General features: G+C 37.1%; 1 protein-coding gene across 1 annotated transcript; it reads left to right on the top strand.

Annotated features, from left to right (window-relative positions):
• The first annotated feature begins 256 nt into the window (after window positions 1-256).
• On the top strand, window positions 257-1,691 carry LOC131160609 (calmodulin-binding protein 25-like). Its single transcript, XM_058116442.1, has one exon. It carries the CDS (start codon window positions 795-797, stop codon window positions 1,476-1,478), a length of 684 nt encoding a protein of 227 aa, XP_057972425.1. The 5' UTR covers window positions 257-794; the 3' UTR covers window positions 1,479-1,691.
• The last annotated feature ends 10,383 nt before the right edge of the window (window positions 1,692-12,074 follow it).

Genomic DNA, 12,074 nt, shown 5'->3' with positions numbered 1-12,074 from the left:
ACGCGGCTTGACCGTCAAACTCCCTCCTGCGCCTCTACTGTGTACTCAACTTTACCAATCTACAAAATACAATTATACAATTTCTTAATTTTAAATAAACCAAACAAGCGAACAAGCACAAACCGCTTACCACAACCAACAGTCAAATACCATAAACCATGGTTAGCATCCGTACACTATAGCTGACGCGTGTCCCGATGAACGCGCTTCCTCCCCATCGCCACCGCCCTATTTATTCCTTCTACCCCTCTCTCATTTCTTTCTCATTTCCTTCTTCCTTCTCCTCCTCCTCCTCCCCCCCCTCCTTCCTTCCCTTACTTGCTGGGCGAGTATGAAGATTTTGTTCTGATTCTGGTCTTCGTCGTCGTTTTTGTTCTGTGTTCTTTCTCTCTCTGTTTGTGGATTCTCTGCTAGTTTAGTTTGCTTTTCGGTCCACTCTTCTTTTTCTTCTGCTTCCCGCATCCTCAGCTCGGAATTCCTGGGTTTTAAAATCTGATCGGTTCTCCGAGCTTCGTTGTGTTGACTTCATCACTGACCTCAGTTCAACTGCGGTCGTTTCTGAGTTTTGCTTCGTTTTTCTTCTCTGCTTTTTTGCACGCTCTGCTTCTTCCCAGGTCAAAAGCCCTTCTTATCTTGAATCCTCTCCTGTTTATTGCACCAAAAAGGAATTGGGTGCTTGAATTCTCAAAATGCACTGAAGATTCAGCGATTCTCCGAGACGAATCCTCTCTTCCTAACCCCCAATTGTTGAAAATAAAAGAACATATCCAAAACAGAGAAGGCGTAGCTTGCAAATGGCGTCCTCTGAGAACTTGGCTAGCCTCGAGCCGTGGATTCCTCGGCTTCCGTTCGCCGATTCGTGGTTTTCTGACGCCTTCGCTCGCGACACCGAAACCCTCACAAAAGCTCTCCAGAAATCTCTCTCCGGCGTGCCGGAGCCGTTACCCATGGCCTCGAACAACTTGTCTTCCTTCTTCGACCTCAAGCCCGAAACGCAGACGCCGACCGTCTCCGGCGTTTCGGGCTCAGACCCCGAAACGGCGCCGAAACGCCGGGTCCCCGGCGGCGCCATCGCCTGCGCGACCTCCGGGAAGATCGCGAAGCGCAAGTCGCGCGCCACCAAGCGGACCCACACCACCTTCATCACGGCAGACCCCGCGAACTTCCGGCAGATGGTGCAGCAGGTGACCGGGGTGAGGTTCAGCAACGGGCAGCTACCAGTGCCGCCAGTTCTGAAGCCGGAGCCGCAGCGACTAGGTAACCGGCTGCAGGGGTACCTACCCACGCTCGACACGTCGGCGTTTTTGCTGGACCACCACCACCACCATCACCAGGTGTTGAGTCCGGCAGCAACTTCGCAGTCACCGCTCTCTTTCGAGCCGGCTGTGGTGATTGACGGTGGCGCCGCCGCCGCCGCGGCCTTGGATTTTGACGGTTTCGGGAGCTTTCCGACCCTGGAGTCTTGGAAAGTCATGTAATTTTCTTTTGGAATTTGTTTTTAATATAAATTATGTAAGATGTATTTTACCATTTAGGCGATGGGGAAGATGTGGCGGTGGTGGATTTGTTCATATTTTTGGGAAAGGCTGTGGCAATGGCTGGTTTTAGCTTTGTTTTACATGCCCACATCCTATATTTTCAGGCGCTGTACTGCTGATATGGTATAATGTGAAAGGGATCTTTTTCCTTAATTGAGTTTTTTTTTTTTTTATCTTTATTTACATATATATAAACTTGCTTTCCTGCTCATTTTTTTGGCCTAGCCTTAGCTGCATTAAATGCGATTGATGTACGTTGTGTGGGCCATGTGGATTGTCTCTCTTTAAATATTAAAAAATTCACTATTTAAGGAAAACAATTAAATATATGATAAATTAGTGAATCAAATTTTTAATTATATTTAATTTTGTTTTAAATAATATTTGACATGGAAAAGACAAAAGAAAAATATAATATATATTGTGCCTTTTTAATGGTAAAATTTGTGCACATTTTAGTTATTTAATTCCAATAAAAATGAAATATATTTTTTTTATTTTGTAATTTTTTGTAGTACAAATTTAAAAATAAAAAGTAGAGAGAGAGAGAGAGAGAGAGAGAGAGAGAGAGAGAGAGAGGCTGTGATGCATATACAAGTGTGGCATAATTATATGAGGTAGGGGGGGAGATTAGGTTTGGTGGATTTTCATAATGTATATTTTTTAAAGGTAAACTTACAAAATAAAAATAAAAAAATTATGGGGAAAAGGGTGCAAAGAGAATTTTTTTCATTATCATATATGTTCTGTTAAATTGTGCTACGCCAAATAGCAAACTAATAGGGTAGCTTTATAGCTTTGAAAAATTAACGAAAATAATATGGTAACATGTACTTTGACTTCTAAATCATTTTTTATTTTTAAAAATTTACAACTAATGTAATTTTTAGCTTTAAGAAAATTAACAATTTGTTTTGAAAAGTCAAAGCAAATCATTTTTTTTTTACCCAATATAAAAATAATTTTATTTTCAAATTATTGCTATTTATTTTTAAGTTAATAATATATTTCTATCTTTTAATATTGTATAAATTTTTATTTCATGCTTGGAAACTTGGTATTTGAGCTCTCAATTTGATTTTGCGTAAATTTGAATAAGCTACATTACAAAATCTTGTTGAATTTTATTTTAATCCATTCAAAATATATGCTTTCGAAGAAAAACCTCTAAGCAATTCTTTGTATATTTATTTAGTAATGTTTTTAACTATTTTATCTTTTAAATCAAGTAGGAAAAAGAATTAATTTTTTTTTCTAATATAAAAGAGTTACTCTCTAATCATTTAGATTTAAAATAAATTTAATATTATTAAAAATAAATAAATTTAAAATGCATAATGCTCAAATATGTTGACAATGTTGAATGTTCTTATAAGCATTAAATATGTTGAATGGATTGTTGAATGTTCTTATTTTTTTCATACAATTTTATATTCATTGTTGCTTTCAATAATACTCCATGCATTAATGGTAACAAAATGGAAAAAAATTAAAATAAAATTTAAATAATGATAGATGGTTTTAAGAGATTCAAAAATTTTAATTTTATGCTAAATTTTAAAATATTTTATATAATTAGAGGAATTTTAGATAAGAAAATTACGGTACTTCGAAACTTGGAAGTATGTATGACAAAGATAATTGTTGCTGCCAAAAAATGAATCGTGTACGTAGATGGATCTTGCGATCACTCGTAAGAATTCAAACAAGAAAGGTTTAAAGGACCTTGAGTGTACTTTGAGAGATCACTTCGATACCGAAATTAGGGACTATGGGAGGTATAAATTGCAACAGTAAAAGAGAATGGGTGAGAATAAGAGGTTTACCTCCTCTCGGAGTACCCTTTTTATAATGATGGAGGAATGTCTTTCTTTAACTTAGTATTTGTGGGCATATTGACAATTATGGAGAAGGCTTATGGATGATTTAAGGGCATTTACACGAGGGAGTTAACAGTGGTTTGATAATCGTAATCCTTCATGAATATGCCTATTGAATTTTGATATATTAGTTATGTAGGGGTATTGATGATGATTTTATAATCGTAGTCCTCATGAATGTGCCTATTAATTTTGGGTGTATCAGTTGCCCCCCTTTTAGCTCCCTTCGAGCTGGTTCTCTCAAAGTTTGGCTCAATCTTAGCCAAATGATTTCCTATTCGGCCCTATCTAAGCTGGTTGTTCGACTCCATTTGAACCGATTGCATCCTTATTCACCCTAACCCAAGCCGAATGCTTTCCTATTCAGCCCATTCCAAGTCGATTGTTTCCAAACACGACCTAATCCGAGCCTGTGAAAATGCTCTAAGGCCAACTTTTGATTCAACATCATGCCTTTATCCGATCGGCTTTCTGCCAACTAGCCTTTGTTAAGCTAGTTCTTTTTTGGCCCCATGAGCTATGCTCATCAAGTGGGTATGTGGGGTCTCATAAGCAGTGCTCATCAGATAGTATTAGCTTTACCGTGATCCCAAGAGGGGGGGTGAATTGGTATTTATAAAGTTTAACCCCTAGGTATTCTTCCTAACAGTAGTATGTTCACAACCCTATGGTCAATCTAATGCGAATAATATAAATATATCAGAAATTAAATGAAGCAGTTTAATTAATCGAACAAGCACTAGAAAGCAGTAAATAAAGGGTGACACACAGATATGTTATCGAGGTTCGGCCAACTGCCTACGTCCCCGCCTTGGCTAACCAGCACAAGGATTATCACACTAACTTGCTCACTTGAACGAGTGGAGCGGCACCTATACAAACCAGGTCAAATTATCACGGGACTGACCTCAACCTTAATCAGATCAATTAGAACAGGGCTGATCTCAACCTTTACCAATCCTTACCGGGCTGGATTACCGCCCCCTCAGGCTACGCCTAGAATCTCTCAAATATACAATCAAAAGGTACAATGTATGAGTGCTTTCACGTAAAGCAAATTTGTACCACAAATGCGCACAATATCACATGCACCATAGATGATTTAATAATGTAAGAGCAGTGTGGTCTAAGTAGTTTAACTCTCAAAAATGTTTTCTATCAGTGTAGTGAGTACATGAGAGTATCAATAATAATATTTATATTTCAAAATATTCAAACAAACGTGTTCACACAGAATATCAAACAAGCATTAAGAATGTCAATCAGTGGAATATCTAAATCACACAAATATGTATATGCTTGGACTTGCAAAATATATATGATCTTTGTTTTCAGCAAAAATATATGAGTGAATAAATATTGCAACAAAGATGTTTCACCTCAAACATAAATATTTTCTCAAATGGTTTTCAAAATAAAGAGCAATAGATATTTGTAAATGATTTTGAAAATATTTCCCAACCAAAAGCAAATATGAGTTTCTCAAGATATTACAACGAATATGCAATCTCAGAAGACCTAGTGAAGTCTTCTTAGGAGGAACTTATTGGCTAAGTCCCCTAAGAATCCTTTTGGTTCAGCTCTCAATAAAAATAGATCAATCTCACAACCAAGAGAGAGCAAACCTTCCTATCTAAACACTCAAGAGCACTTACAGATGATTTAATGAGTTTTGAATGTAAGCTAGAGTGTATTTGAAAAGGTATAAGCAAATGGAAATCAAAAGAGAGTAATTTTTCTTGAGAGAAATTTTCTTAATCTTTTTGCTAATCGATGCTTAATTCTCCCAAATGAAAGAATATATATGGACATACAAAAATATTTGACCGTTGGGGACTTATTAGTAATTATTGGAAAAGTTTAATAACATTTAAATCAATTTAACCCTGTTTAAAAATATTTAACCCGCGGTAAAAATTATGGCAACTCGAGAGGTCCGGTCGACCAGATCAGTTTCGATCGACCAAGTCTCATATGGTTTGGTCGACCAGGGGAATATTAAACTAAGGGCTCGGTCGACCAGGAGAGGGCAATTTCTCAATTTTCTGAGGTTCGGTCGACCAGACCACTGGGAATTCTCCTAAGGACCCTCCGATCAACCAGGTAGTTGGAGAACAAAAGTTCTCGGTCGACCGGGAGGTCAAAATGTTGACTCCCAGGTGGTTCAATCGACCAAGGTCAAATGAACTGTAAGGGCTCGGTCGACCGGACAGTGGTCAACATGTTGACCTGGACCAATTTTGGTCAACGAGGAGAAAATGACCTATGTGGGTCGGTCGACCGAAAGTACAATACTTGTTCATTTCTGTCCTTTTTCAAGCAAAGAAAGGGAAAACCCTAAGGTCATGCTAAAGTCATTTTGCATTATGATTTGGTTTGAGCTTACAAGATAAACCATGCATGTGTTGTGTGTGCTTATTACAAACCAAATGTCCTAATTACTATTACAAACCAAATAGACCACTAAATATATTACAACTGAAAATTACGAACTAGTCTTCAAGCTTTAAGCTTTTCACATGCCATTTATGATTTGCTAATATGGACCTGCACATAAACTAGATGTTCATTAAATACAGGAGTATTTGTCATTATCAAAACCGGGCATGACCTATAAGGTCAATATTCTCCCCCTTTTTGATGATGACAAATACAATTGGCAAAATATAGGGTTAAGCCCAAGAAAGCTCCCCCTCACAATATGCATCCAATGTATTGTTAAATAAACCCATTATTTTTGCCGCTTTACATCTCCCCCTTTTAACAACAACAAAAAAGGTAATATGAATTAAAATCCTAGGCAGTGGGTAAAAATAACATTTATACATGATGAATTTTGGAAAGATTTTTGCAAAAAATTTGGCAGAGTGCTGTTTGTAAATTGGACTTTCCAAAATAGATCCTGTATAAGATGTAGCCTGTTTGAGTTTATATTTCCTAGCAGTTTATCCACAACTACTCATACAGTCCAGTATGGTCCAATACAACAAATAAACTATCAATATGAACAGGAATTGGACAAATGGTGCAGTCATAGATGATAATCAATATAATCATGCAGTATAAGTATAAAATATGCACATAATCAATAGCCAACTTTCACAATATCTCAAGCAAGAAGATAAGTCAACAATGGACCTAGTTGCTTAGACTTGGAAAGTGTTCATGAAATAGCTCCCCCTAAATGTATGCAAGTTATCACGCTTTTAAGTTTAGGAAGCTTCTCTACTATGCATTAAGCCTAACTCACGTCTGATTTGTATGAATCTATCGTCAGGTAGTGGTTTAGTGAATATGTCGACCCACTGTTCATTAGTGCATACAAACTCAAAAGCCACATCTCCTTTTTGCACATGATCACGAAGGAAATGATGTCTAATCTCAATATGTTTAGTTCGTGAATGTGAGATAGGATTTTTAGAGATGTTGATTGCACTAATATTATCACATTTAATCGGTATTGTTTCATAGTGCAATCTAAAATCCACAAGTTGTTGTTTCATATAAAGAGTTTGGGCACAACAACTTCCAGCCGCAATATATTCTGCTTCAGCTATGGATAAGGCAACTGAATTTTGCTTCTTGGAGAACCAAGAAATAAGAGATTGTCCTAAGTAATGACAAGTGCCGCTAGTGCTTTTCCTATCAACCTTACTTCCAGCAAAGTCAGCATCAATGTAACTAACAATCTCAAAGGTAGTATGCTTAGGGTACCACAATCCTAATTCAGTAGTCTCAAGTAGATACCTAAGGATTCGTTTAACAGCTTTTAGATGAGATTCCTTAGGAGCAGCTTGAAACCTAGCACACATGCATACACTAAACATAATGTCGGGCCTACTAGCAGTGAGGTATAGGAGACTCCTAATCATGCCACGATACAATTTTACGTCAACAGGGATTCCTTGCTCATCTTTATCCACCTTAATGGAAGAGTTCATAGGTGTTACCAAGAATTTTACAATCTTCCATATTAAATTTCTTTAGCAAGTCCCTAATGTATTTAGATTGGCATATGAAAATTCCATGATTAGCTTGCTTAATTTGTAGCCCTAAGAAGAAACTAAGTTCACCCATCATGCTCATTTCAAATTCATTTTGCATGCATTTGGCAAATTCATTACACAACTCATCATTTGTTGCCCTAAAAATGATATCGTCCACATAAATTTGAACAGGCAACATATCATCATTTTTGGACTTGATGAAAAGTGTAGTGTCGATCTTGCCACAGGTAAACCCATTTTCTAGTAGAAAACCACTAAACCTCTCATACCAAGATCTAGGAGCTTGTTTCAATCCATACAAGGCTTTAGATAATCGGTAAACATGATCAGGATATTTATGATTTTGAAAACCGGGTGGTTGTTCTATGTATACCTCTTCATCAATATAGCCATTTAGAAAAGCGCTTTTAACATCCATTTGAAACAATTTAAAATTTTCAAAAGCGGTAAAGGCAAGTAACATACGAATGGCTTCTAATCTAGCAACAGGAGCATATGTTTCATCAAAGTCAATCCTTTCCTGTTGGTTATACCCTTGGGCAACTAGTCTAGTTTTATTCTTAGTTACTACCCCATTCTCATCTTTCTTATTTCTATATACCCATTTAGTTCCAATGATGGTGTGCTCATTAGGCCTAGGAACTAAGGTCCACACTTTGCTTCTTTCAAATTGATTAAGTTCTTCTTGCATGGACATTACCCAAGACTCATCTTCTATGACTTCTTTAATATTTTTAGACTCTTCTTGGGATAAGAAAGTGGAGTGGTTTACTATATTTCTCAATGAGGATCTTGTGGCTACACCACGGGATGGTTCGCCTATGATTTGATCTATAGGATGACTTCTAATATATTTCCAATCTCTAGGCAATTCCTCATTTCCATTTTCGTTATCTTTAGGTGATTTTTCATTTGCTTCTTGATTTTCACTTGCATTGATTTCAATTGACATTTTCTTTAAGCATTTTCTAATATCAATATTGTCTTCATCATCTTTATTAGAAAATGGATTAGACTCATCAAACACAACATGAATGGATTCAATCACAGTTAAAGTTCTTTTATTGAAAACTCTATATGCTTTACTATTAAGTGCATAGCCTAGGAAGATACCTTCATCAGATTTAGAGTCAAATTTTCCTAAATGCTCATTATTTCTAAGCACAAAGCATTTAATGTAAAAACCCCAAAAAGAGATATAAAATATTAGTGGATTGATTTCAAAAAAAAATAAATAAAAATAAAAATAAAAATAAATAATTAAAAATAATAATAATTATTAATTAATTAATTATTAAACGAATTTAAAAAAAAAGAAAAAAAATAATTAATTAATTAATTGAATTTAAAAGAAAAAGAAAAAGAAAAAAAAATTAATTAAAATTTATTTTTATTTTTTATTTTTTTTAATAAAATATATTATTATTAATATTAATTAAATATATATTTATTATTATTATTATTATTATTATTATTATTATTATTAACATTATTACATCCTGAAGCTTCCAGCTTCAGGATTTCTTTTTCTTCTTCTTCTTCTTCTTCTTCTTCTTCTTCTTTCTTTTCTTCTTCTTTTATTTCCTTTTTCCTGCAATAGCGCAGGTCTTCTCTCTCTCCTCACGTTCTCTCTCCCTCTCTCTTTGATTTCGTGATGGATTTTCGCCCGATCGAAAATCCGAAAATACCACTAGACTCCATTCGTTGCTGCCGTCATTTCTACTGGAGCGGATCGGTGGTAGGAGCGGCGTAGGCATATTCCCTCGGGTAAGCCATTTCCCCCTTTTTCTTTAATTTCTTGCAAAATATAAGCTCAATTGACGAACGGACACCACCACGAGAATCTAGGGATGATTCTCTACAAGTCTAGTGGGACGGAATTCTCATGGAGGTGTCGGGCCAAAACTCCAAATTTGGGGTGCGGCCATTATTAAGGGGCTTATTTTTAATTAATTAGCATTAATTTAGAAATGCTAAAATATTAAGCATCTGCGACTGAAATAGGATTTTTGAAATTTAGGGCTCGGGTGAGCGCCGCGGGTGTAATTTTGGGACCCGGAGGCAAAATTTGAAAAATTAAGTAGGGATATTAAATAATAGTTTAAATATTAATTTGAGGTATATGGAGCCTAAGGAAGGCTAGATGAGTATTATTTTGGAGAAATAGATTAATTAATCTGGGAAAAAATGTAAATTGCAGGAATTAAATTTCGGGCGCCAAGGGCGTGAAATTTTGGGTTCTAAGGAATTTTTCAATAGTCAGGTAAGGGAATAAACTAAAGCAGTAATTTTTCATACAAATTATTATTGATTATGAGTAAATTTATTTTCAGAAAAGCATATGTTATATTGTGTATTACGCATGAAATGTACGATTGGGAAAATACTGCTATGATGATTAAAATGTATATGTATGTATGAGATGTAAATAATTCACGTTTTTAGAATATGAAGTATGACTTTTAACAGCATATGTGTGGCATGAATATTATTTTATGTGAAATGTATTATGATGTGAAAGATTTTACGAACCAAGCATGATTTCAGGCATTTATGAAAATATGAGTTATGTTGTGATGGTTTTGACGATTGTGTGATAAATGAGATATTTTCAGTATATATACCTGAAACAATTTTGGCGCGAGGCCATATATTTATGTTATCGGCACGAGGCCGTATTTATGTTTTTGGCGCGAGGCCATATATTTATGTTATCGGCACGAGGCCATATTTATGTTATCGGCACGAGGCCGTATTTATGTTATTGGCGCAAGGCCACGTATTTATATTTTCGACACGAGGCCGTATCTATGTTTTCGGCACAAGGCCGTAATGATGTTACGTATGATCATGTATTATATGTTTTCACAACCAGGATGTTAGTTTAGTTCAGACCAGGAGCTCGGTACCGTAGCTATGGGTTCATTTTGGCACGAGGCCTTATTAGTGCTACCGTCCCACGAGGGGACAGGAGATGGATAGTCGATGTGGCTTTCAGTAGAGTGTGGACGTCCACCTGGCAGTCCGGACCAGGGTGTGGCGGGCTCATCGTACTTACAGACATATTTGATTCGGCAGTGGTCGGCCAGCCATTGTCGGGTCCCGCCTTCGGGCTGCACAACCCGTCATGGGGGGTAATACATGACACTAGCTAGCTATTCATCCTGTGTTTATTTTCAGTACTACAGTTATAACAAATGATTTTATGTATGATATGAATTATTAACAAATGTGAAAATATATGTTTACCCAATACGATATGATGATGTTTATGGAGTTATGAAATGTACTATATACGTATAAATGCATTAAATATTCATGTTGCCACACAGCTGTATTTAGTTTATTTTCCCTTACTGAGAAGTGTCTCACCCCCAAACTTAATTAATTTTTCAGGAGCTCCTGAGAGACTGGCGGGTCAGGGCCGCCGTTGAGCTAGTGAGATTACCCTGTGAGAAGGGTAAAATTTTGTAATAGCGTCAGAGTTATTTTGTGTTTGACCTTAGAGATATTTGGATGTATGTGAGGATGTATAGAATGCTCTGGTATTATATTTTATGACTGGATGTTTGAGATTTTATGTGTACTGCTGCTAAGTTTTCCGCTGTGTATGACAGGTGTCCCCGCTACCCACGGGTTCGGGTTGACCATATTATTTATTATGTGATATTTTATGTTAAGAAATTGAGGGACGTTACATTTGGTATCAGAGCCTAGGATACTAGGTTCTGTAGACTCTAGAGTGCAGCAGTAATAATACCAGAGTATAGGATGAGAGGATTTGAGGTCTGGTTTTGTAGTCTAGATGCAGGACTTCCGTGGTGGTTTGTATGATTTTCCTGGGGTGACGATTTCAGGAAATTCATTGTAAACTATCGTCGGGTTGGGTATCTAGGTTGCAGAATTGAACCTTGAATTAAGATCAAGAGTGACGAGTTAGTTAGGAAAATATGCCATATGAGTTGAGTGATATGTATAGAGAATGAGGTTTTAAGTTAAGTTACATGTTTTTCAAGATGGACCTTGGTGGCAATAGTGCCCACACCAGTGGGAGTGAGGGTGCTGGATCCTTGAGTGCTGCGGGTAGTGACTTAGATGCAGTCTTATGCAGCGTAGCACAGCAGGTTATGGCATAAATTGCCAGGAGTTCGAGAGAACAGAGTGGTCCATCTGTAGGCCACGGTTGTACGATCGAGAAGTTCATAAAGATGAATCCTCCAGCTTTCTCAGGAGGAACGAATCCTGCAGTCGCTGAGAATTGGGTGCAGGAGATGGAGAAAATATTTGTAGTACTGCAGTGTTCAGAGGAGCAGAAGGTGTTGTTTGCCACCTACAGACTGACTGGAGAGGCCGAGAGGTGGTGGTCGACGATGAGAGTATTAGAGCAGTAGAGGACTATACCTGTAGAGATGACTTGGGAGCGATTTAGAGAGATATTCTTCGACAGGTATTTTCCAGCCTCTTCCAGGGAGGCTAAGATTACGGAGTTCCTGAATCTGAGGCAGGGACAGCTGTCAGTACAGCAGTACGCGGCGAGGTTCATCGAGCTATCTCGCTTTGCCTCGTACATTATTCCAGATGAGGCGAACAAGGTACGACAGTTTGAAATAGGCTTGAGGAGAGAAATTTATAAGCAGGTATCGATTCTG

This window comes from Malania oleifera, chromosome 7 (genome assembly GCF_029873635.1).
Source record: "Malania oleifera isolate guangnan ecotype guangnan chromosome 7, ASM2987363v1, whole genome shotgun sequence".
Classification (NCBI taxonomy): domain Eukaryota; kingdom Viridiplantae; phylum Streptophyta; class Magnoliopsida; order Santalales; family Ximeniaceae; genus Malania; species Malania oleifera.
This window is presented reverse-complemented; position numbering and strand designations above follow the sequence as displayed.

Bases quoted from the DNA above. Each gene is read 5' to 3' on its own strand.
- LOC131160609 (XM_058116442.1), top strand. From the start codon at position 795: ATGGCGTCCTCTGAGAACTTGGCTAGCCTCGAGCCGTGGATTCCTCGG.